Source organism: Patella vulgata, chromosome 9 (genome assembly GCF_932274485.2).
Source record: "Patella vulgata chromosome 9, xgPatVulg1.2, whole genome shotgun sequence".
NCBI lineage: Eukaryota > Metazoa > Mollusca > Gastropoda > Patellidae > Patella > Patella vulgata.
In genome coordinates this window covers 16,368,520-16,393,612 of record NC_065887.2, presented here as the reverse complement: position 1 = coordinate 16,393,612, position 25,093 = coordinate 16,368,520, and the positions used below count along the sequence as shown (strand labels likewise).

The 25,093-nt window shown below is 36.8% G+C and overlaps 1 protein-coding gene across 2 annotated transcripts; it reads right to left on the bottom strand.

Annotated features, from left to right (window-relative positions):
• Positions 1–4,496: 4,496 nt before the first annotated feature.
• On the bottom strand, positions 4,497–25,073 carry LOC126831526 (RNA-binding protein 33). 2 transcript variants are annotated; one of them, XM_050562059.2, is made up of 19 exons: positions 24,936–25,073; positions 22,492–22,593; positions 22,052–22,109; positions 21,792–21,883; positions 21,347–21,476; positions 19,004–19,198; positions 18,183–18,342; positions 16,594–17,238; positions 15,439–15,641; positions 14,912–15,041; positions 14,250–14,366; positions 13,600–13,717; positions 12,603–12,788; positions 12,268–12,424; positions 11,562–11,712; positions 9,859–10,940; positions 7,147–7,248; positions 6,733–6,821; positions 4,497–6,264 (listed from the first exon to the last, which is right to left on the bottom strand). In XM_050562059.2, exons 2-19 carry the CDS (start codon positions 22,527–22,529, stop codon positions 6,213–6,215), a joined length of 3,705 nt encoding a protein of 1,234 aa, XP_050418016.2. In that variant the 5' UTR covers positions 22,530–22,593; positions 24,936–25,073; the 3' UTR covers positions 4,497–6,212. The 2 variants fall into 2 exon arrangements, with proteins under 2 accessions (XP_050418016.2, XP_055959154.1); XM_056103179.1 differs by lacking the exons at positions 4,497–6,264; positions 6,733–6,821; positions 7,147–7,248; ... (5 more) ...; positions 14,250–14,366; positions 14,912–15,041 and having other exon boundaries at positions 15,498–17,238.
• Positions 25,074–25,093: the final 20 nt, after the last annotated feature.

The window sequence follows — 25,093 nt, the reverse complement described above, 5'->3', positions numbered from 1 at the left end:
GTGACATGAAATGGGATTTAAAGTCATATGCTGGCCTGCACCAACCGGGATTGGGATAGGTAATGCGGGCATGCAGTATCTTATAGAATATAATCAAACAAAATTGCATTGCATCGAAAATCCCTTTTAGAAATGAAATGAAATGGGGTTTAACGTCCCGCTGTTCTGCTCCTTCTGGGATAATGAAGCCAGGCATACACCATACAGTGTGCTATGAGGGAAATTTTGCCCTGGTAGTGTCATTATATGGCCTAGTCTTATATCGAATTCCAACTATCAAGGTTGTTTTTTTACGTGCATACACGGGACCTCGGTTTTCGTCCCAGCCGAACGACTAGACAGCTGCCCTTGTCAGGCCCTCCGTCCTGCACCACTGACAAGAGGAAACCACGTTGGAAAATCCCAATGAACTTTCTCGGCCAATGCAGGGATCGAAAATGCGACCTCCAGATTCCCGGCTCCCGCTCCCTTTTAGAGCAGCATATAATCTGTAAAATTGAAAAATAAAAGTACAAAAAGTATACACGGGCACAAATTCCAAACCAGACAAAACTCCAAAACAATGAGGAGGGACATTTAATTTTGTCCGGACAGCGGCTCTACGGTAGATGCCGTCCGCTGGTCACTATGCAATCAATAATATGATACCATACTGTACGCGGGTCAATACACACTATGCAATATACAATAACATGATACCTCACTGTTTCAACACGCACTATATATGCAATATACATTGTACATAGATACTGTATATCACGCTAGTTAATATACACTTATGCAATATACATTTAGCCCCAGGAACCATATAGCGGTATTTTTGCCCCCAAATAAACACAGGCCGGCGTCGTGGACAATACAGGGCATGCTGTTTCTAATAAAGGATATCGCCGTATTCGTGTTTTGTTTTATTTACACATAGGCGTACAGGCCGGGGTGGTGGTGGTGGTGGTGTGTGTGTGTGTGTGTGGGGGGGGGGGGGGTGCAGGGAACTTGCCCATCTAACATTTTAGTCAATCTGACTTTTCGGGTAGACGGATAATCTAGTTGGCAAGATAAGGTGCCCGACGTCTAATAAAACTAATTTTAATTCTCTGTTTATTGAATACCTCGAATTTGCACTGAATTGATTATTGATTTAAAAAGCTTATCTGGAACCGCACTGCTTTGCGCGGCATTTTTCGGGGATTGGTTATTTCTTGCATTTGTGAATGCATCTCTAACAGTCTGATTGGGTGATTGGAATTCAGGTCAGCATAATATAGAGTTGGATTTCGGCTGCGAAACCACATGGACAACGTTGAAGTTGCTTGACTCACGGGCTATGATGTTATGTCGATCGGACACAAATGAAGAATAAAGGACTGGTTTATCCATGGATCCTTTATTATCAGGTCCGTGCTTTACAACTCTAAAGCAGAATTAATTTATAGCGATAACGTTTTGGCCAGTGAGCGGAGAGCGAGGTGGATTTTTAGAGAGAGAGAGAGAGAGAGAGAGAATGGAGTTTAACGTCCACGCCACCCGAAACAAACTAGGTCATTTCGGGACTAGGGGATCACGTGGCTAAGTGGGTAAGACGCTGGCTCGCTAGCCTGGAAGTCGGGTGTTCGATCCCTGCATTGGCTGAGAAAATTCATCCAGATTTTCCGGCGTGGTTCCCCCTTGTCAGTGATGCAGGACGGAGGGCCTGACAAGGACAGCTGTCTAGTCCTTCGGATGAGACGAAAAACCGAGGTCCCGTGTATACATTGGAATGCACGTAAAAGATCCATTGGCAGTTGGAATTCGATATAAGATATAGGCGATAGTGCCGCTGCCCGGGCAAAATTTCCCTCATAGCACACTGTATGGCGTATGCCCGTCTTCATTAGCCCAGCATAGGAGCAGAACAGTAGGACGTTAAACCCCATTTCATTTCATTTTCATTTCGGGACTAACATATGGTTTAATTTTATTTCATAATTCGCTTGCGCGTAGGGGTCTTTAGCAGTGGGAGGAAACCGGAGAAAACACACGAAGGTTGAACAGGCGACCCTAATCCTTGTCACGTACAACCGGGGATTCGAAACCACGCCAGTTGACTCAATGACAGGCTTTATGTTACAGCGCGCACGTGCTAACCATTCGGCCATCCAACGACCCCCCCCCCCCCCCGTATTTTTAACGAAGAATTAAGGAAAGACACGTGCAAATTTATCAAACAAGATTCATTCTTTTTAGGGTTTATTAATTGCAAGTTATACCCGGCGCACAGACACTTGAAGGGATTAAAATAAAACTTCTTACTACTGCTTGACTATATATTTTAATCCCTTCAAATGCCTGTGACCCGGCGTTGCGCGGGTGAAAAATCTCCAATTAATTGTCAAAGAGCTGAGGGTTTTCACTAGTTAAAAACTAGACAATGAAAAGGAATATATCAATATCTTGAAAATTTTCATTGCCACTGTTGTTACGATAGTAAAACAAAGCCTCGATTATCAATTTTTAAATTAAATCATTAATCACCAATCGGGATTAAATCCGTTGAAAATCTCCAGCATCCGATGCCATCGAGAGTTGATTGTGGTCTTGACAAGTTAATAAATGTCTAATAATTTAGATTACATTTCAGGCCTAAAGAAAGACCAGCAATTGGCAGATTTCGCTCTTGCATAATGTACATGTATCTTTAAATAATGTTCAAAATTAAATAGCACCTTGCAACAGTAAAAGTGCAACCATTTATTTGGTGTTCTACAGTGAACAAACAATTTAAACTTTACATCTTTGCATATAATATATGAGATTGTCAATCCTGTCGCCTTGATATCTGTTAAGCAGGGGACTCCAAGTTCTATATATGGCAAATCCGTTCAAGTTTTACGCCGTGCAATTTCACATTAAAGTAATAAATATTTTTATCTTTTTTCGGTCGTTTTTCTTCTGCCTACCGTACGTATTAGTCGATGACACGGGTCTTCTTTCATAGATAGATGTAAAAATATGTTTAACGAGTGCGTTTTTATTGTTCAAATAATATGAGCTAAAACCGGTTTTGCTTGTTAGCGTAAATATTCAAAATGTGCCTTGAGTGTCATTCACATGTTTAAGGTTAAAAAGAACACCGTTTCGAGTGGGTAAGCATGCGAATACGCGTAGGAATATCGCGTACTTTTATAAAGACACAGAAAGTGGATTTGCACGCCCGAGAGAAGACGGAGCAAGATAAATTTACCCTTCTATCGGCAATGGACGGCAGGACCTGTACTCAATGAAACGTGACAGTGATAACTGTTCTGTTATGTTGAGGAATTTGTCAAGTGATCGGCTATAACTAGCCAACGTGTACCATTGACAATGAATGACATGCCTCGCGGCTCGTTATACAATGATGTATAAGGGTGAGGATTACGGTCAAACCGGAATAATAAAAAAAACCATACAACATTAGCGTTGTTGTTCTTTAAGCAGGGATATTCATAGCATGATACTAATTTATGTCAGATAGATCAATTATTCGATCAGGCCCAGCTGCAGGTATGGGGCCGGGAAAAGTTTGATTCTTGACAGGGTTTGGTTATTGCAATTGACAAAGAATTTTGATTTGAAGTTGGATTCTAAAGCATAATACTAAAGGCACAACATGCCAGATCATTCAAATATATCTCAAAATAATATCTACATTATAAATATCTTTATATAGAATGCTGCAATATTTGTAGCCGTGAAATTGATACACTATTTGAGGCTTTGAACAATTGCAAAATTTTCAACACATATCATCACAGTTTGCATGGAAATAAGTAATTATGTTACTACAAGTGAAGAATGGAACACTGAAACCGTAATCTTATCTTAACAGTTTTTCTGTATTTTCAAGTGACATAAAATCATGTGATTCTGGTTCAGCGGTCCTAATAATCACCGATTAAGTGTTTTTTTGTCAATATCGCCTAAATATTTGCAAAACATAACCAATTGGGAAAGATATATTAAAGAAATGCATATATTCTACACATCTTATCCAAAATTGATACAAATGAAGAAGTTTCCAAGATCAGAGAAAGAGAGAGAGATCCATAACACAGGACAGCGGGGCTACATGCTTATCTTATTTAAAATCCATCTGTTATCAAGGGTTCTTTTACGTGCACATGAATATGTATTCCTCTTATCAACTGATAAAAACAGATTTTTGGGAAAGATATGAAACAGGGTTTAACATCCTACCATTCTGCACTGAGCTAATGAAGACTGACACAATCTATGTAGTGAACCATTTTGCCAAGGGCAGATCTCAGTTTTTCATCCCATCCATTCCAAATGACCAGGCACTTTTCTCTTGTCAGGCCATCAGTTTTGCACCAATGACAAGGAAAATCAGGCAGGAAAATCCTGAGGAACTTTCTCGACAAACCCAATATGAACAACCCAGGAAATGGTTACTTAGCCAGCACCCTACTCACTAGGCAACGGTGGCTCTGTTATGACAAAGAATATACAAGTCTCTCTTAGTTTGATTTTATTTTTAATTCATGATGAATTTTTTTCAATTGCCACAAATATCTACATAAAAACATGTTTAATTTTATTTTATCTCATATGAAACATATCATTTTTAATATCTGCAGTAATAGCTTTCTAAGAGACAAAGTCAAGCAGCAATATTTTTCAACCATGGGCTAGAAATCACACAATATGAAGAATTCTGACCAAAGTGTAAAGAATTCAGACCACAATATGAAAAATTCTGAGTTAGCATTTCTAATGTCTAAATCAAAGTGATGTTCTAACTGACAATGAATGATGAAGAATCAGTTTAACAATTTTAATCATATTTGGTTAGACCTAATCCCTTTTCTATATGATAGGTTGCCAGGCACTGAAGCATACGCCCACATTAGCTAGTCATCCGTGCAGTCTGTAAAGAGTGCAATACACTCTGAAATTAACTTTAGTCTTTAGGGCAATAACTCTGTGTAGGTCTAATTATATATCATCATTGAAAATCAATAGGCTGCATCTTGTTATTAGAAACAATTTTCAAGTCAATCCGCTTGTAAATTAAGCAACTATAATGTCCACAAGACATATCAAAGACCCATAACTCTGCAAGTAATTATCAAAAATTTCCAAGAAACAGGAAACAAAATTATCATAATTGATCAGATGTAAAATGCTTTTTAAAAAAATAATCTCAAATAACTAACATTAAAATTGATCTGGCTAAAGGCAAGGCATTTTGTAATCTAAATTAAGCATTTGTTTATGCTATCTCAATATTTTGTTATCTAAATTAAGCATTTGTTTATATATTATTTCAATACTTTATAATCTAAATTATAACATAAAATTAAGCTAAATCCACATTATTTTTCCACTGAATCAAAATTGTTTATGTCCATTTAGAATCCAGACATAATCACTTGTTCCTCTTTACCATCTTTAGTCTGAACAGAATAGTGCTAATTTGTAAACCGTATCAATGTTAAAACAGAGATTCTTTTACATCTTTAGGGTTCTTCAGTATGATAAATGAACAATCCCTGAAGAGCTGTTCTCAAGAAATTGTGGACAGATGGACTGGCCGAAGTGACCACAATATATGTCCATGTTGCAGAATTTTGATATTCTATGAGTACACTACAAGATGCTTAAAGCACTTGTAATATTTCTGGTAAATGTCAAAATAATCTTAAACCCCGTTGTGTGAGCATTATATTTGATCTAGGCCACTTGCTAGTTTTTCGTAACAATAAGCTTTCCCAGAATATATACAAGTATGAGTTTACTATGGACCAGGAACTGAGCATAACGTAATCGCAGCCATCTTGGAATTATGACATCATGTCAAAAATCAAAGTCTGTCAATCAAAGGAACAAGCATGTCAAGTTTCATGCCAATTGAACTTGACCTGGCGGAGCCTTAGGCTTTTTTGAAAAGCATCACACCCAAGAACAACATATTGAATAGCACTTTGGGTCCAATTCCTTGTCCAAAAATTAAATACAAGTAGCACTTAATCATGATATAAACAATGAAAACCAAACATGAAATACACAATAATTTGTAATACCATGATATTTTTTTCTTAATTTACAGCTCTCAATAAGCAAGCCACCATTTGCATTATAATAACATATTTGGGACCTCTTTTCACCATATAAACTCTATGTTCAAGATTAAAATGTACATTATGTACAACTAAGATTAAATGTCTTTTCATTCAGCTCACAGATTTCAAAGTTACACTAATATGAGACAAGTCTAGCATATATCTGAAATTAAATAAAAACAAACTTATGATTAAATATGTAATATGAACTAAAGTATAAAACCAAATTCTTTGATATTTTATATTCTTATTTTAGGTAAATATTACATATCATGAGATTTAATCAGCTTTGGACAGGTAGAGCCCTGAACTGGAAGTGGTATAATTTTGAAAATTAAAGTATTTTAACCCCGAAACTGAAAGTGGTATAACTCTGAAAATGAAAGTATTTTAACTCGGAAACAGGAAGTGGTATAACTACGAAAATGGAATTGATAGTGCAACACCACCTGGCCTATGTCACTGCTCCATATACCCCAAATTTCATCATTGGGAAAACCCTAGTGTAACTGCCAACCTCAAACAGACAAACGTCAGTCACAATCTATATATATAATCTGTTCTGTTCGTAGGTGCCACATTATTACAAATATTTCAATTGTCAATGAATGAATCAACTTCAGACTCCTACCTGTTAAATTTGTTACTAAATACCACAGCGTGTTCAGGATTTTGAAAAGTGACTATAGCCTTCTTTGATGCCGGAAACATCTGAATATTCTAGAATAAAAAATACAGGTGGAGTAAAATAAAAAATCGGATAAAAATTGTGACCTCTAGAGGGCCCACAAACTTGTGTACAAGGGAGCAGCCATTTTGACAATACTATTTTGGAAATTGAAACTCAATCGTCATTATGGTGTAACAGTGATATATAATGATATTTAAAAACAAATAAAGATTTTAACCTCTAAAAGTGTACAGAAGCTAATAACGTGATTTTTCCTATAATCCTGGAAGTTAATTTATTTAACATTTGAAGCCAGAAAAGCCTGCAATAAGCAGATTTAGTTCTTACATAATGTATCTTTAAAGAAATACTTACTTCATATGTGCCAACACTCCTACATAAATTAGCTATTTGAGCTTTAGTTGTTGATGCTGATAAATTACTGATAAATACTTTATCTTTACCACCACTTAATACCTACAAAATATATCAACAACTGTAAAATAAAGTAAGGGGTGTGTGTGTGTGTCAGGTGGTCGAATGGTTAGCACATGCACGCTGTATCATAAGGTCTGTCATTGAATCAACCGGCGTGGCAAGAAGTAGGGTCACCTGTCCAACCTTGTGGGATTTCTCCGGGTCCTCTGGTTTCCTCCCATTGCTAAAGACCCCTACGTGCATGTGAATTATTGAAATAAAATTGAACCGTATGTTAGTCCAGAAATGACTTAGTTTGTGTCAAGTGGACATTAAACTCCATTTCTCTCTCTCTCTCTTCACAATTATAAAATAACTTTTCATCATAACCTTCTGTAAAAAAAAGATCTATTGTTCACATTGTAAGCAAATTTTAACTCACTATACTCACCAGTAAGGGTTAGAATATTTGTTACTGGGATTTATAGTTATTGAGATACAAATAAATTTCTAAAACGTGGCAGCCACCTTGAAATCCAATATGGAGGTGGTTTTACCAAATCTCCAAAATATTCCTTGATATTGAAAATATGTACATAGACACTGGAGATACTGTTCGAAATGCAGTAGAATTGGAGAATTGAACAAAAATAGGTTATTTAGATGACCATTTTGGAATTCAAAATGGCGGCCACCAGGGTGCCTCATTTTTCGGGAGTCCAATTTTTTTTTAATGATCCTTACATATCATAGTACCCCTGGTGCAAAGTTTCATACTTTACTCAAGAAGTTAACGATTCTAGTGGAAATCACTCCTTTTCACTCTATTATACTTTTTCATTCAGCAGCCAAATATCATATACCTGTACCTTGTAAGAAGCATGTGCCTTGCTATACTAACATCAATCTGAGATATGGCCCTCAGGGGTTTGGGATGGCCTAGAGGTCTAGACTCTTGTGCTTCGAGCTCCAGCTGGCTGATCACCTGTGGCTTGTACAGCTCCTACGGCTGGTCAGATAATGGTTAGAATTTGACGGTTATAGTATAGTATAGCGTGCATGCGAGTAATGACTCGCACCTCCTGACAAGGTCTAATATATGTTGAAAATTGATACCAAACGGTTAAACATTTACTAACCGATTAACCCATTTTTGACAATAGCGAAACAACTCGCACCAAGTGACTCATGGTAGCGAATCAATTCCCAGACCCATCATACTTTGCAATGGCATTAGCGAACAAAAGCGCCAGATCAATCAACAGATTTCTATTGTTTTTATTTCATAAATTAATGGTGATTGAGTAATAAAAATAAAGCCCCCAATGGCAAGAAATGTTATATTGACCAATTATCGAATAAAAAACATACGTTTCAACAAAGGATCTTCCAGAATTTATGTAATAGGTCAGAGCTGAAAATTCACACCATGTCAATGACTTTGGCAGTATTCCAATATTTTCAAGTTGTCACTTACGGCTAATAATTTTATGATATGAAAAGTGAAATGGAATCAGATTTTTTAAGATTTACTGCCAGGCATATCGTAGAATATGATAATGTCGAAGAAATCAACTATTTGTTATTTTTTTTGGCGTTATGATGCGAAGAATACAGATACTCGAGCTGAGTGACGGATCACTTCATCGCTATCTCGGCATTTTAACATTTCTGCCTTTCTTTGGATACGGTACGATAGCACAAAACTTACGGCTAATAATTCTAGACTTTGGAAAACTAAATTGAATCAAAACTTTTGGGATTTAATACAAGCTACATAGAGGAATATTACATTGTCGAAGATTTCAACTATACATTTTTATTTTTGATGCAATAAAGCAAAGAAGAAGACCATTCCCGTCATATATCCAAAGAAAGGCAGAAATGTTAAAATGCAGAGATAGCGATGAAGTGATCCGTTACTTGGGGAGATATTTCTTTTTAAAAGTTATATTTACATTTACTTTGAACACTGCTGCCAACGTGAGGGACTATATTTGTGTTCTATTTTTTAAAAAAATTATTAGGGGATACTTGTTCACATTATTTTACCATTATGACAGAGAAAAGTCACAATTTTAGTGGAACTGACTTTTCAATGTTATTTATAGTAATATAATTACTACTTTTTACAATTGAATTTTATATCATTGGAAAGAACACGACAATCTGTACATTTTTGTAACAAAGTATTTCTATGTATAGAAAATATTTTGTTAGTTATTTGCAATTTTGTAGAGGGTATTAGGATTAACAATAATCCACTAATTGGCTTAGGGAGATGGGCCCTGCTGATTAAATTAGCTTAGGGGTAGGGTAGCTAATTTTTTAATTGGCTCAGGGTTAAATGGGTTAATAGCTACAGTTAGTCAAATAACAAAAAGTCCTAACTGTAAGAGCACTACTGGCTTGATGTCATGGTTTCGATTTCTGGTGTGAGCACATGTGGTTTGGAGATAGGGGCGGGCGCTTTCTCAACTCCATGGATTTACTTCGGGTACTTAAGATTTTCTTCCAAAAGAAAGACCATTGCAAGTGCGCTGAATACATTAAAATATGACAACTTGTCTGTGATATCACCCTCAGTGGAAGCAAACGTCGTTAACCCCTACAAACAACGAACAACGTTAGTAGCTAGGTCAATCAAAGAAAAAATACTATTTTGTTTACCTGTTTTAATGTATTTGATATAACAGTTCTTTTTCCTCCTTGAATAACTAATCTATTAGCAGATGATACAGCATTCATACCACTGGGAGCACTTTGTATTTTTCTAATATTGTTTATATTCACTTTACCAGTACTTTTATTAACCACACGTTTAATTTGTTTCGGGTTGTTTAAACGAACCTGTCTTTTCTGAGGATTTAAAATATTAACTCGCTGAATATTGCCTTCATTAGGACTTGGATTGTCTTGTGAAACACTCTGAATGTTTGGATTACTCTGTGTTTGTGGCGGTTTTCCCGAACCGATTAAAGGTCGGGGAGGTCTTTGATTCATATTTGGACCTCTAGGACCACCACTTTGTGGAAAAGCAAACTGTTCATTGTTAGGAGTCCTTGGACGAAACTGTTGCCGCACACCAGGTGGACAATTAGGTCTTCGATTTCCAAACGACTGCATACCAGGATTTCTCATATTAGCACCAGATGGCAGTCTTTGAAGTTGATTTGGATTTCCAGGGCGATTTTGTCGTGGTGGACCAGGATGTCGCATTCTAAAATCGTCATGAGGCATTCGTGGAGGCCCTGGATGTCTCATAGGTCCTGGTGGCCTCATACGTGGATTCTGAGCATGAGGAGGACCTTGTGGGTTGGGATGTCTCATTCTAAACTGTCCTTGTAATAATGGTGGGGGGCCATGTTGTTGTTGATGATGCTGTTGATGATGCTGTTGCGGTTGTTGATGATGTTGTTGCTGTTGTTGTTGTTGATGCTGTTGTTGATGATGATGGGGTTGTTGTTGATGATGCTGTTGTTGTTGATGATGTTGGGGATTCTGCATTCTAATACCTTGTCCATCTGTACCCCTTCCTCTGAGCACAGGATTATTTTGGTTGAGTAAACCTGGCTTTGGTTTGGGCAATCTTTGTGGATTTCGATTAAATGGAGGTCTTGCATTTAGTTGAGGGTATGGTTTAACTATTTTTTGTGGGGGTGTAGTTGCAACTGGAGCTGTTTCAACCTTTTCGGTAAGATTTTTTTCATTTTCACTACTTGAATCTCCTACCACATCTGCTAATGTTAAACCTACAAAGAAATGAAACGAACTGTTTAACGTCCTACTTTTCAGCACCGACTTGGTAAAGGAAGAAAGACGTACGCTATTCAGTGTGCTATGAGAAATATTTTGCCCGTATGGTGGCACTAGGATCTACCCTTTTTTTTAAATTCTGCCAAGGGATCTTTTATGTTTTATGTATGTGCATGTGCATAAGGACCATCATATCAATTGAATGAATCACGAGATTGTCTAGCAGTTTCCATTCCACTCAGCTGTACAGTGCCCCATGCCTGTACTGCAACAACTATATGCACCCACCCCATTGATACCCCCCCCCCCCCCGATAATTGCCCTAAGACAACTGTTCTGTTATTCCTCAAACAATTGACCTATGGCAACTGTTCTATCCTCTCACCATTCAATTGCCTGCCAAATATATAATAGCTTTAAGATATAGTTAGTTTCTTTCAAAATTATTTGGATTAGAGAACAATTGACCGTGCCTAGTCTGCTACAAACTGATATTTTTAGATTTCAAAACATTTAAAATTCATAACTCTACTATTCTCTTTGACAAATCTAATACTACCATATACACATTCATTATACAACAGATTTCAACAAAACAATTTGTTTTGGAAAGTTACCTTTGGCAGCCAATCGTTCTTCAAGTTCTTTTTTACGTTTAGCAGCAGCAATTCGCCTTTTCATTTCTTTCTGTTTGATTAGTTTTTCTCTTAATTTCTTCTGTTCTGCTATTTTTTCATTAAGAATGATTGTCTCCTCATCTAAAGGTTCCTATTTAGCAGAAGAAAATTCAGTGAACTAACAAAGCAATGGAATAGACAGTAATGTTTTTTTTTAAAATCTGCATCATGTGGAACCCAATTATGAATTTTGTTTGAAAGTTGTGGTCTAAGGGGAGACAATAGCGGTACGTGGACGAGTTCCCTCCCTTGATAAGACAATAATGTATGAAACTTTCAATCATTTTCTATTTACTGCCTAGAAGGCTTATTCTTCAGGAATTTAGAGCTAAAGAATCTCTTGCAAACTACAATATTGTGAAAGGAATGTTAATCCACAAATGGATCAATTTAGATCAGTAATTATAAAGTATACGACAAATTGAAATTTGCATCATTGTATACTTCTCCCAATGTAACAAGAAGCCACCATCTTGTCTTGAACCAATTTTGATGAGATTGTTTTAAATCTGACTGAATTCAAGGCTGGAGATTATATCTAGTGTTGGTATTTTGATTTTCTTTTATTAATTGCAACATATTTCTTCATATAGAATTATTTCTGAAACATTGTATGAAACTATTCAAATAATCAAAATAATATTACCACTTCTGTAGATTTTACATCTTCTGCTTTGGCTATTTTTTCAGGAATGATCTCTTCAGTTTCTGACGTTGAAAGTCGTTTTTGGGCTTGGGCCGGAACATTGAGCTCTGCTGGTTTACTTTTTTGAGATGCTACATGTTGACCCCTACCCCGACCTCTGTAATCAAATAATTAAATTGATCACAAGAAATTCTAAACTATTTTGACCAAAAATGTTCTTGTTTGTCTGAAATATTTTGGAAATGGTAAATAATGGCTTCTTCTGAATCTGCTTGGATTTTTACACACATTCAAAGCAAAATTCAATCTAAAAGATTGGATATCATATAACAAACCTTCCCATTTGTTGAAATTGTTTACGTGGACTGTTTGAAAGAAAGTGACGAGGTGGGTTTTCAGGTTGTGCCATCCTCTGCTGATTTTGGTGAAATGGTGCCTGAGGTCGAGGCATTGGCATTCTTTGCATTGGAGGTTGATTTGGGAAACGACCGCCTTGTTGTAATAATGGTGGTGGTCCTCCTCTGCAAAACAATCAAATAGAAATATTAAAGACTCATCAGTCACCAACATCAAGAACCCTTCTATAACAAAAACTCATCAACATCAAGAGTCCTTGTATGACAAAAACATGGAAACAAAAAACTATTAAATTAGCAACACACAAAACTTTCTATGATGGTAAAATTTTAGGTTATATTTCATTTTCAAGAAATGAATTCTCTTAATCAGCTACGAATAGTGAATGTGAAGTCAAAAGAAGGATTTCAGCCTACAGAAAGAAATCGGTTATAACATCCACTCAACACAAGCCAAGTTTTTTTGGGACTAACATGGTTAATCTTTATTTAAATAATTTTCTAGCACACAGGGATCTTTAGCAGAGGGAGGAAACCAGACAACCAGGTCAAAACCCCCCATGGTTAAATAAGCAACTCACTTGACCAAGGACAAACCTATTAAAATGAAATGAGGTTTAATGTCTAAATTTTCTGCTCCACCAAGGCTAATGAAGAAAGCCCTACACCATGCAGAGTGCAATGAGGGAAATTTTACAGACTACTCTTATTTCGAAATCCAACTGTCCAACTATGTGTACACCAATGTGTACAAGAGACCTCAGTTTTTGGTCCCATATGAACAACTAGACAGTTTTCAGCTGTCCTGCACAAATGACAAGGAGAAACCATGGCAGAGAATCTGGAGCAACTTTTGTGGCCCCCTAAATTCGAAATTGGTGAGTCACCGCATCTCAAAACAGTCCTAATGATCTAAAGTGCATACTTATATCACCCCCAGCCCATCCTCCTGTGTTTATTACTAAGTTTAAAGTACCTGATGGGTTGCGGATAAGGAGAATCTGGACGATACTGATTCATTAAAGGTCCTCTACCACCTGGAACAGATAACAACGGAGCTGGCATTTCATTCCCTAAACCTGGATGTTGAGGACCTGAAATCATGTAAATTTCACACCATGTCAATAATAACATAACACTTTTGCTTCAAAATTCTGACAGCTGATCAATTTGATGCATTAACATATTATGGCATGCTAAAGGTAAGTTCTCTAAGTGGTCAATTTTACTTCCACTTTGTCAATATTGGTAAATATAACTGAAACAAGAGACCTGGTTTAAATTGTTCACATGGTGACTCAATCCTATGAAACTTCTCGTATAAGAAATGAAATGAAATGCTGTTAACATCCTACTGTTCTGCTCCGCCTGGGCTAATGAAGACAGGCAGAGGGAAATTTTGCCCGACAGCGGCGCTATGGACATTCTATTTCAATGTGTACACAGGACCTCAATTTTTTGTCCCATCTGAACGACCAGACAGCTATCCCTGTCAGACCCTCCATCCTGCAACAATGACAAGGGGAAACCATGCTGGAAAATCCCAATGAAATCGGCCAATACTTTGTGAAAAACAAACAAGAAATATCAAGCCAAAAAGATAAACAAAGTCAAGCCATTACTAACCTGCTCCTAACAAAGATCTTGGTTGATAAGGTGAATGCTGTGGAGGAAATGATGGTCTCACAACCATATTTGGTAATCTGTTCTGCTGTAAAGGTGATCTAAAATCTGTTCTAGGATCTGTAGAAAGAAAATTAGTTTCATGAAATAAAATCTTTGATTATAATAATGTTGGTAAAGATAGTATAACAGTTGGTTTTAAAATATTCAAAATGAAACATCAAATTAAATCTGGCATAATTAACAAAATAATTTGAATAATGTTTAATGTATTTTAAATTCTTACACCATTTTTAGACGGTTGAAGGAGTTTTTCTCAAAAACCAACTGGGATAATGAAGACGGGCATTCTTGCCTTGACAGTGGCACTATGGTCTACTCTTACATTAAATTCCAACCATCAAGGGTTCTTTTACGTGCACAACAATGTGTTTTTTCAATTCATCTGAACGACTAGACACTGTCTTGCCAGGCCCTCCATCCTGCACCACTAACAAGGGGAAACCACTCTGGAAAATCCTGGGGAACTTTCTTAGCTAAAACAGAACTGAACCACGGACCCCTGGTAAATGCATGAGCCAGCACCTCATTCACTGAGCAACTGTCTCACTCACTGATCCACTGCACCTCACTGCATCCATCAAGATTCAAACAAAATAACTAACCTTGAAAATGTTGTGGTGGACCACCATGATGAAAACTTTGTATTGGTTCAGAATGACTAACAGGCAGATAAGAAGCCGTTGCACTATGGGGAGTCCATGTCTGTGATGATGCTGTTGTAAATGGTGTTGTCTGTAAACATGATTTAAATGAAATGAAATGAAATGGGGTTTAACGTCCTACTGTTCTGCTCCTATACTGGGCTAATGAAGACTGGCATACGAATTCCAACTGCCAGGGGATGTAAACATGATTTAAAGTTCAATCAAAAATATAACTTCATTGTACAGATATTAATTTTGCATTTTCTATTTTTTAACTATTATAACAAGAATGGTCAGCTTTTTATCTAAATCTTACATAATGTATCTTTAAACTTTTTATTCACGTTAATAATAAATGTTGGTCTGAAGCCTTCTCCAGTTCTTTGTGATAAACTAAATTACTTCCTTTTATTAATTGAAGTCTTTGATCCTATAAGGATTTAGGAATGGTGTGAGCTGTAAGATGGCTATAAAAGAAACATTACCTGACTAGTAGATAACAGCATGTCTAATGGGTGGATATTAGACTTTGTTTTTGATTGTGATGAGGGCTCTGTCTTTCTAGGTACATGTGATGTGCACACTGGATCAGTAGGTAGCTTCGCTTCAGCCCATGAAACTTGTGGAGGGGGGCCCTTGGGTTTAAAGTGGGGATTTAAAAGAATTTTTCTTGGAGTTGACGATTTTCCTGAAAATTCAAGTTATAACAAGAATGTTTACAATCAGATATATAATATGCTAAAAGATATGTTGCCAGTCAACAAAACAGATACACTCTCCATAACTCCATAAAGCTTGTGGAATCATGACTAGATTTGTGTCCTTAAACTGATTAGATCTCACATGAAATGGGGTGTAACGTCCTACTGTTCTGCAGTGCTAATGAAGATGGGCATACACCCATATGGGGTACTATGAGGGAAATTTTGCCCTGACAGCAGTGCTATGGCCTACTCTTATATCTAATTCCAACTGCCAAGGGACTTTTTATGTGAATGTCAATTTGTACATGGGACTCAGTTTTCCGTCCCATCTGAACGACTAGACAGCTGTCCTTGTCATGCCCTCCGTCCAGCATCACTGACAAGGGGGAACCACTCCGGAAAATCTGGATGAACTTTCTAGGCCAATGCAGGGATCGAACAAACCGACCTCCAGGCTAGCGAGCCAGTGTCTTTCCACGTAGCCACCGTGACGTGACCCCCCTGATTAGATCTCTTTGAGTTGGATCAAAAATATAATTATCGATTTCATTAGATTTTATGTTTTAACCTTCACTGTAGTGTGAGAACTGCTCTGAACACACAGTTATATGTCATCATCAGTTATATCCAGATTTATATCATTCATTTTCTCATAGTACACCAGATTATATACGATTTAATTTCTCATCAAATAAAAAGAAGAATAAATATCACACGATATTTTGTGTTCTCTTAATTTTTCATTTAAGAAAAAGAATGGTATATGGTACACAATAAGTTGTTTTCTCTTAAAACTAAACAAGATTATATACAATTTAATTTTTCATCAAACAAAAAGAAGGATAAATAGTACACAATAATTTTTTTTCTAGCAGGACAAAAGTTTATATTTACAATCTAATTTTTCATGTAAGAAAAGAGGAGGATAAGTATTACCTTGAACCGGTTGAGAGGTTGGTGGAGGACTATTTTGCAATTCTGGTTCCGTAACATCGTCAGATAAAGCATAGTCAGGGGGTATGTGATGATCTGGTATGAGGTGGTCGGGGGTAATGTGATGATCTGGGGGTATATGGTGGTCAGGGGGTAGATGGCCTGGAAGGTTATGATGCTCAGGGGGTAGATGGTGGCCTGGAGGGTTATGATGTTCAGGAGGAATATGGTGTTCTGGGGGAGTATAATATACAGATACTGGGGGTTGGTGATAACTCACTGGGGTCGAATACTGTTCTTGGTTCATCTGATGACTTGGGTGGGATGGGGGACCCGGAGTTAGAGGATTAAACGGTTGATCAAACCCTTGATAGAGGGGTCCCTGAACCTGATAAGGTGGGTTTGGTGGCCCTCCCATATGATACGGGGGATTATATGGCCCTCCATATGGATGACGTGGGTTATAACCCTGATGACGTTGAGGTGGATAGCCATGTTGTTTATCCATCAACCCGGGAGGACCACGTCTATCTTGATTACGAGAATTATGCCCCATTCGATCAGATCTACCTCTACCCTTTCCAAATTTTTTACGTCCTTGATTATCCATAAAATCATCTATCTGGGCTTGCTGTTCTTCTGTAATCTCTGTCGTAGAAATATATAAACAAAATTAAGAGCAAGACACCAAGAGGTTTACAAACACAAAAATTGTTCTACATACAGTCCCAAAGAGTAAACGTGAAATAACGGATTGATGTTTCTCATGGTGGTTGTGATCACAGTATAGATATAAACTATAGAGGTTGTCGGCAGGTGTCAAACAACCAACAGCTTCTGAACGACAAAAGTCAAACATGTAAATACATTAAACTCTCAAAATAATTAATGAACATGCTAATTTCAGGCTCTGAGCATGGTATTTACTAGTAAGGATTATTAACATCATTAACAGACACCTGAGTAAATTTTTGGTTATAACAACTAGTCTGGTTGTCATGGGCTTGCTGTAGTTAAAGATTATATGAAACAGGGGGGTGGGATGGCCTAGTGGTCTAGAGTAGTACAGTTTGAGCTCTAGTTGGCTAGTCACCTCTGGCGTACGATCATGGTTTCAATCCCTGGCGAAAGCATATGTGGCCTTGAGATAGGTGTACCTTTTCAACCTTGTGGGTTTTCTCCCACAGGAAAGACCCCCTGCACATGTGCTGAGCATAAGAAAATAAGACCACTTGTCTGCGATATGACCCTTGGTGGGAATGACCGTTAAACACTAATAAAAGAAGAAGAAACATGAGAGAAGAGAGAGAGAGAGAGAGAGAGAGAGAGAGAACACACAAACTAGGTCATTTCAAGACTAAGATATGTTTTTTAATTTTATTTCAATAGTTCGCTTGCGCGTAGGGGTCTTTAGCAGTGGGAGGAAACCAGAGGACCCGGAGAAAACCCACGAGGTTGGACAGGCGACCCTACTCCTTGTCACGTACAACCGGGGATTCGAAACCACGCCAGTTGACTCAATGACAGGCCTTATGATACAGCGCGAACATGCTAATCATTCGGCCACCCAACCCCCCTAAGAAGAAACATACCTAGTGTATCTGGTATGTCTGTTCTACTAATAGACGATGACTTAGTAACTGTAATGGATCTTTCTGTTTTAAATCTACCACGACTTTTCTTATCTCCATCGCTATCACTATCACTTTCACTTTCTTCCTCATTTGCTTCATTTACATCCAAATTTTCGTTCTATAATAAAACATAACATACCAATATTAACAAAAAATAGAAAGTCTAGTTGGGTTTTAAGTGCACCATCAAATGTATGAAATAATTATATTAATTCTTAGCTTTCATGTAAAAGGCTCAACTGAAAGTGTAGTTGGATTTTAGGTGCACCATCAAATGAATTAAATAATTATATTAATTCTTAGCTTTCATGTAAAAGGCTCAATGAATAGGACTAAAAAGGGAAATGGAATGAAGCTTCCTATCTGTATAACCAAGTAAAATATTGTACATGAGTGGGGATTAATATAGGCTGTGTCTGTTCCCCAATCCCTATTCAGATAAACATCTGAATAATAATATTGTTTAGAAAAAAAAATATATACATGGTGTCACTTCTCATTCATTAGAAATGTTTACATGTTATAGAGGCCCATCAGAAGATTATATGCAAAACTAACAGGTGGCACTGGCTTGTTTATTTCATATGCAGAGGATGTGAAATGTTGCACAATTTTAAATTTATTATATCCTGGTAAATACTAAACAAAATTTAACAATTTTTGGACTGATATTCAGAGATTCCATTTTCACAATATTGTAGTTTGCAAGGGATTCAAATTTAGTAAAAGGATGAATGGATGATCAGTGGCTTTAACTCATTTTCAAAATGGTTACATACTTCAATTTCATCTTGATTCATAGTTTCATCAGCTGTTACTTCAGATGTTTCTAATTCTTGATCGGTTTCAACAGCACTCATGTTCTGTCCCTCTCCATAGCTCATATTTTCCCCAGTTGAAAGTTCAAATTCCTCCCCTCCATATTCCTCAAATTCTTCATCATCAACACCTATTTCAAGGGCATCTACATCTTCCTACAAAAACATATAATTGTGAATTTATTCTGTGTAAACAAGAAAGTTTCCTACAACATCTACAGTTAAGTAAAAATTAAATCTAAAGGAATAGCTATAAGAGCATCTAGAAGAACTGCCAAAACGAAAATCAGCTGTATCTTCACACAGACTACCATATATATTCTGTATGCTCAGTTAACTTAAAATTTCTCATTACCATTCAGGTTTTCAGAACACATTCAATTTTATGTGATACCCGTTACCAAGATCTTTGACCAATCAGAAATAATATGGTTGAAGATTTTCAAAAAAAAAAACATACTCACATATTAATAAACAAGCCAATAATGAGCCTGATGTCCCCCCGCCGAAATTGCAAAATAAATAGATGACACATATTAATTAATCGCACATTTATTTTTTTTCCTTAAGTTTCATCACTCTCTATCAGATAGAATCAAGATTATCTTGTCTCAAACCATCGACAAATGAAATCAATTAGCTCTGCTTAGCTTCAGCTCAAAATGTTAATCATTGAACTCAGTCAAGACATTCACATAATGAACATCTACATCAAGTTTAAACATTCACCTAATAGACAAAGGGGGTTGGGATGGCCTAGTGGTTTAGAGAGTCGCGCTTCGACCTCTAGCTGGCCGGTCACCACTGGCTTGCGGCTGTGGTTTCGATTCCTGGTGTGAGCGTATGTGGCTTGGAGATAGGGGCGCCTTCTCAACCTTTCCCACAGGAAAGACCCCTGCACGTGCGCTAAGATAATAATAATACAAAAAAAAGACTTGTCTGCGATATCACCTTCAGTGGAAGAGGACGTTAAACACTAAGAACAACAATAGCCTAATAGACACCTATCGAACCTAGTCAAGGTATTGATATAATAAAGCTATACACCAAGTGCCCTCACTTCCACTTAATTAGTACTAAAGTTATTGTGTCCCAAAGCATCAAACAATCAAACTGCTTATCTCTGCTTACCCTAAGCAGAAAATTCTCATCTTCAAACTCCCATCAAGGAATTCACCTAATTGACACCTACGCCAAGTGTGAACATTCTAACTCAATTCGAATGAGAGTTATTGTGTTCCAAAGTCTCAACCAATCAAATTGCTTGTCACTCTACTTACCCTGAGCAGAAAATGCTCATTAACGAACTTAGTCAAGGTATTGATGTAATGAAACTATACACCAAGTTTCATCACTCTCACTTAATTAGAACTAAAGTTATCGTGTCCCAAAGCATCAACCAATCTAATTGGTTATCTCTGTTTAACCTAAGCCGAAAATGCTCATCTTCGAACTCCATCAAGGCACTGACCTAATAAACACCTACACCAAGTTTAGAAAGAGAGTTATTGTGTTCCAAAGTCTCGGCCAATGAAATTGCTTATCGCTCTGCTTACCCTGAGCAGAAAATGCTCATTGTCGAACTTAGTCAAGGTATTGATGTAATAAAACTATACACAAGTTTCATCACTCTCACTTAAATAGAACTAAGTTATCGTGTCCCAAAGCATCAACCAATCCAATTGCTTATCTCTGCTTACCCTAAGCAGAAAATGCTCATCTGCAAACTCCATCAAGGCATTGACCTAATAAATACCTACACCAAGTTTGAACATTCTAGCTCAATTAGAAAGAGAGTTATTGTGTCCCAAAAAGTGTGATGGACAGACAGACGGACGGACAGACAGACAGACGGATGAACCCATTTTAATAGTCCCCTGCTTTCTTCGATAGGCGGGGGACAAATATAATAAAGGATGATCCTACATGTAGATTGGATTCTGAGAAGATGAAACGCACATGGTGTGTTTGTTCTTTTTAACCTGTTGAAAGTCTCTGTAGAATGTTCTAGAAAGGATAACACCCCAACAATACAACATGGTGGAGATTTCTTTTGATCACCGAGTCTAGTAATGATGGTGATACGGTTTTAACCTACGGTGTTAAACATCTTGTCCAGTTTTTGTTTCTGAGTAAAGACACCACATCAGGAAGTTTCGATAAACGACTCCAGTTTTGCTGAAGAGCTCAGAGTAATAAAACCATAAATAAAACATGTACTGGTATCATGTATATCTTGAGCCATGCCACCAGAAGTTGAGAATTAAATATGAAATTGATGGATTTGACTATACCGGTAATTACCTGACTTGCTTCAGCGCCTTCATAGTTTGTGTCATGCTCTTCATAAGTCTGAGACTCATCGTAAGTTGTTTCTGATTCATCATAGGTTGTTTCAGCATTATCATATGATTCTTCATTCACATATGATTGTCTGATTATAAGAAAAAGAAATCATCAAATACAGTTACGATTGAACAAACAGGGAATTATGAAATAGCTAAATACATAATAAAATATACTAGAGTCACAGGGTAAGCTTATAACTAAAAGAATTTACAGTACGTTCCAAATTTTCACCACTTTCTACGGTGAAAAATAATGTGGTGGAATTAAGAGTTTAATTGCTGTGAAATAACTCTGTCAATCACATTGTTTTACCAAACTACTAACAACCAAGTCTCCCTAATTCTTTTAAATACACAGAATATATAATCGCCGAGATTAAAAAGGCTTGGCTAATTCTTACTGTTCGGGGTCAGCTTCATCACTATTTCCTTGATCTTCATTATCACTTCCTAACAGAGCATCTTCATCAAATTCATCTTCTGATTCTTCTCGCTGCATAGTAAAATATAATATCAGGTAAATGGCATACAAAATCTACAACTGAATACAGTTGTTAAGATATATATTTGGTCTCAAACCTCCAGTGATTTGTATTTGGTAAGCTGTCATGATTGTATCTAAAACACAACTTCCTGCAATTCAAAATCAGTAATTGCTCACCTTAGTTTTAGCAAATGCATTAATTCCTGGTAGATCATCTCTCAATAAATCATCATCACTGTAAGATATAAGTAGAAGATAAACACACTCAGTTTTGAATTTAGAGAAAGGGTGGGGTGGGGATATTGTCCATTTAACTATGCTTGAATAGTTAGAACACTGTCAGCACCAGTGTCCAGTTGTTCTAATGGATAGTAATTCGAAGATAATGGTTAAATAGACAATAAATCCCCAAAAAATTCATAACAGGATCTTGTTTATCAACATTGTAGTTATTTTGGGGGCTTTTCCCTGGAACTATTTAATAAACAATTTTACCCATTTTAAATAGTTATTATTTGGTCATGTGCATTCATACACAAGTGCTTTCATGCATTTTTCTAGGAGCATTTTCTTTTACAGCAAAACAATTTATTTTAGTAATGTTAAAACAACCTTACCTATCCCATGACGCTTCAGTTGGTCTTCGTCGAGACATATTGATAGTTTAGAATTAAACCTGCTTTTAATATGTCCACATACAAAAAGCATAACGATACACGCTGTAAAAAAAAAAAAAAAAAATCTCTAAGAATAATCTGAAATAAATATATCTCAGTATCTGACCCTTTGTTTACATGTAATTTACAGATGGCTACCGTAATGGAAAACATTATCTGAGCTGTTTTTAAGTCAGGTCTTTCTTAACATACTACGTAAGCTTACGGGTGAAGTGGCAGAAGTGACACTCTGAACCATTCCAAATGGTACATTGCAACTTATTATAATAATGATCTAATGTAAAAATAACAATTTGACTTAAAATATCAACAACAGACCCAAAGTCTAATTAAGAGGTAAGTAAAGTTAACATCTTTTCTTAATTTCATTTTTTGAAGTTGAAAAAGGGCACTTCTGAAATCATATGAATAATATTTGGCACATGGAAACCCCTGCACTACTTATACATATCATACATGAATTGTTTACCTTTCCAAAAAGTTACAAATATTGATACATTTATACGTAGGTGATACTGGTATATTGTCTTATTACAGAAGTTGTAAAAAGGTAGATGATGTAGCTGTTAGGTGCAATCTTCACCCCTCGCGCAGATTGCAATCTGCGCTGTCGTTCTGTGCAGATTGCACCCCGCACGTGCAGATTACAATCTGCGCTTATCAAGCTGGTGCACAGATTGCCAACTTCGCGCTGATTACCCCTCGATGTTTTTAGAGATCAGACGTAAGTATATATATGACCTGCCCCCTATCGACATTGTAGTGAAATAATTTTCAAAATCACTGCATAGTTAGCGTGTGTGCTTAGAAAATAAGATTATTAATTCTTGTCAGCAGTATCTCATAATCGGTGCTGACCATGTGACTGAATGTCAAAAATATTTGCTGTCATTGCTGTAAAGTTCAGTGTTATTTTTGTACAGTTGGCATAAATACATGTATAACAAACAGTTGACGGGGTTTTAAATATTTTATCAATATGCAATGTAACCTAAAGTTTCTGAATTCAGGTTCAGTGGTCACCATGGGTGAACGGATTATCATCGCGGCAATTCATTAAATAGTCCGAGCATGCACAGGGGTAATCTGTCCACGGAGGGTAATCTGCGCTCAACATACATGTGTAGCCTTGGAAAGGCATACTGCATGTAAGTAAGGTAGGCTACATGTGTGCTTGGAACATAATGTGTTAGTCCAAACTATCTGGCCCCTGATAACTTTTTATGTTGGCAAGGAACGCAGCAGAAGTCTTATACTTGCTTGTTCTTGGGACATTTTTGAAAGCACTGAATCCTTTGCTTAAATTTAGTCAGTAGTAGTACTGTCATAATAGAGTTCAATGCCACTAAACAATGTCAGCCTCACAACAGTACAGATATTTGAAGTAATTTGATCACATAGTGTTCACATAGTGTTAACACAGTGAGTTGAGTGGGGTAATGTTTAAAAGCTATAGAATATAAATCATATGCTTTTGATTCATTGTGCTAAGTTACTGTTACACCACTGACCATTAGGCCTACAAGTATCCACAATAAACAGATATTTCAGACTAGGATTCATCGTCAGTCTCTCCTTACCGTCATTCATCAAAATCCTTTAGGGTCTCAGGGGCCTGTTTCACGAAATTTTAACTAAAGATAAGATCCAAATTTTAGTAGATACATCAATTTTGATTGGCTAACCACTAAAATCAATCAAATATTATCCAATCAAATTACTAAAATTTAGATTTTATCTTAGTTAAAATTTCGTGAAACAGGCCCCTGGGCAGTTTGTGAGAGGGTCCCAAAAGGGACGAATTAGGCCTAAACTGGCTAAAGAATCCACGTTCAATGGTGGCAATACATTTCTGACAAGGTCCTCTTTAGTTCCTGTCTCTGATCGCACAGTGTCTGCTGACCGCTCCTATCCGTCCCTATAGGCCTATATAGCTACAATATGAAAATACCTCTCTTCCCCATCTGTTTCAAGGCTATTATAGAGACGGATGACATCGTCCGACCAGTGACCATTCCTAGAAAAGGCTAGAACTAGGTTCTCCTATGACATAAAATTATAAGGATTAAAGGAGTAGGCTAGGCGGTCAGCATGCTCTGCAGTAGTCCTGACTGAAGGCTACAGGGCGAGTGTAATGAGACCTACGTTCAGAGCTAAACTAGCGCTGCAGCTAACCATATTTTATTTTGATACAGAAAAAGAAAGAAAATAATTTATTATAGTGGCTTACAATTGCAGGAAATTAGGAAGAAAAAATTAACAAAAAAATATCGACTCGGGTCAGATTATGATAAGATTAGAAAAGCGAAGGTTTTCATTCCATCATTCTCCTGGTACGAACACAAGCGTTGAAATTGCATTGCTCTGAATTATTAAATACATACCGTGCTAATTCATTATGTAATTCATATAAATGACACACTTCTAAACAGCATTAAAATATGTAAATTATTGTTTTTAATCTAAGACTGAAAAAATGGAATACCAAAATGGCGTTACAGCCTTGACCTCTTGTCTCGATTATTTAGTCTGAAATTACGTT

Excerpts from the sequence above, each read along its gene's own strand:
- LOC126831526 (XM_050562059.2), bottom strand. The coding sequence starts at position 22,529 with ATGTCTCGACGAAGACCAACTGAAGCGTCATGGGATAG. Across the intron at positions 21,884-22,051 it reads ATGCATTTGCTAAAACTAAG|CGAGAAGAATCAGAAGATGA; the intron begins GTGAGCAATTAC and ends TTTACTATGCAG. Across the intron at positions 12,789-13,599 it reads CCTTATCCGCAACCCATCAG|AGGAGGACCACCACCATTAT; the intron begins GTACTTTAAACT and ends ATTGTTTTGCAG.